This window comes from Aplysia californica, unplaced genomic scaffold (assembly GCF_000002075.1).
Source record: "Aplysia californica isolate F4 #8 unplaced genomic scaffold, AplCal3.0 scaffold01776, whole genome shotgun sequence".
Classification (NCBI taxonomy): domain Eukaryota; kingdom Metazoa; phylum Mollusca; class Gastropoda; order Aplysiida; family Aplysiidae; genus Aplysia; species Aplysia californica.
In genome coordinates, this window is record NW_004799046.1 from 4,391 (window position 1) to 5,562 (window position 1,172).

At 43.7% G+C, this 1,172-nt stretch overlaps 1 protein-coding gene across 1 annotated transcript in view; it reads right to left on the minus strand.

The window, feature by feature from the left end:
* Positions 1 to 172: 172 nt before the first annotated feature.
* Positions 173 to 1,172, minus strand: part of LOC101847859 (A disintegrin and metalloproteinase with thrombospondin motifs 6) — a gene marked incomplete in the record, with an annotated part of 30,085 nt that continues 29,085 nt past the window's right edge. Inside the window, 1 exon segment of the mRNA XM_013090987.2 lies at positions 173 to 1,027. Coding sequence (XP_012946441.1) covers positions 891 to 1,027 — 137 coding nt within the window.

Below are 1,172 nucleotides of genomic sequence, written 5' to 3' on the forward strand. Positions count from 1 at the left end.
TTCACCTCATATGCCCCCTCTTCTGGGCTCCTGACTCTTTCTGCAGCCTTTCTACCGCTACTCCTTGGCCCCTTCTTACTGCTGTCTGTCAGCCCAACCCCTGATCTTCTGGTAGGTAAGATCGACACCTAGCCTTCTCAGACAAGGGCCAAAAATCTCTGAGGGTCCGTGTGCAATTTGCGCACGTTAAAGATCCCTTGGTGGTCTAAAATCGACAACAATAGGCTTCGGCCGCTACCCGGGAAAATCCAAAACTTCCTGGCAACTGAAAAAGTTTAATGTGTCCCGCGCGCTCATATGACCTTATGCAATTGCGAGCACCGTAAACACCAGCCAAAAGAAAGAAAGAAAAAACCCCCAAACAGACCCTAAGTTGGGTCCTCATAAGAAACGAACAAAAGAATAATAGAGAAGAAAAAACCCAAAACAAAAACAACAGCAACATGATTTTTGATTTAAAGTAGGTCACATTGTTCGGCATTTTCGGAAAAAAAGTACATTTCAGCTCATCACTCTGACTTTGGGGACCTATTACTACGTATACCCCTGGGTCTTAACATCCCGGGGGCTCATTTGGGTCACTGTGACGTCATGCGAAAAAGATACTTTTAAGAATGGTGCAGGGTTAGTTTTCAAATCACTTTCTTTCGTCCTGCTCTTCGAGAAGTTATTAAACGATCTCCGGTAAAAGCCCCACTTAGCTGAAATTCCAGACGTCAAACTAAAAAAAATAAAAAAATAAAAAAACAAAACCCATTCAATAATACCAATCCCTGCCTATGAATTAGTTATACAACCAAACACCTAACTCTCACAGATATAGCACTTGTGTTCAACCAACAGATACTTGTGTCATTTATCAATTGACTGATTGTCTCCCCTGGGCCAGATCACCCTCTCCTCTGCAAGGGGATAGCCCCAGCCCTTGTGCACGTCTCGCAGCACATAGTTTGGAAGTAGGTCCGCTCACAGTAGCCGAATTTGAGCACCAGGGGGCAGTAAGCTACTCGAAACTTGTCCTCGCAGTCTGGAAAGAAGAAGGAGAAGCTAATAAGTAAAACAATCCAAACAAACTATTTATCAACCCCCTCCTGAACAGCAGCAGTAGCAACAACAACGACAACAACAACAACAACAACAACAACAACAACAACAACAACAACAACAACAAC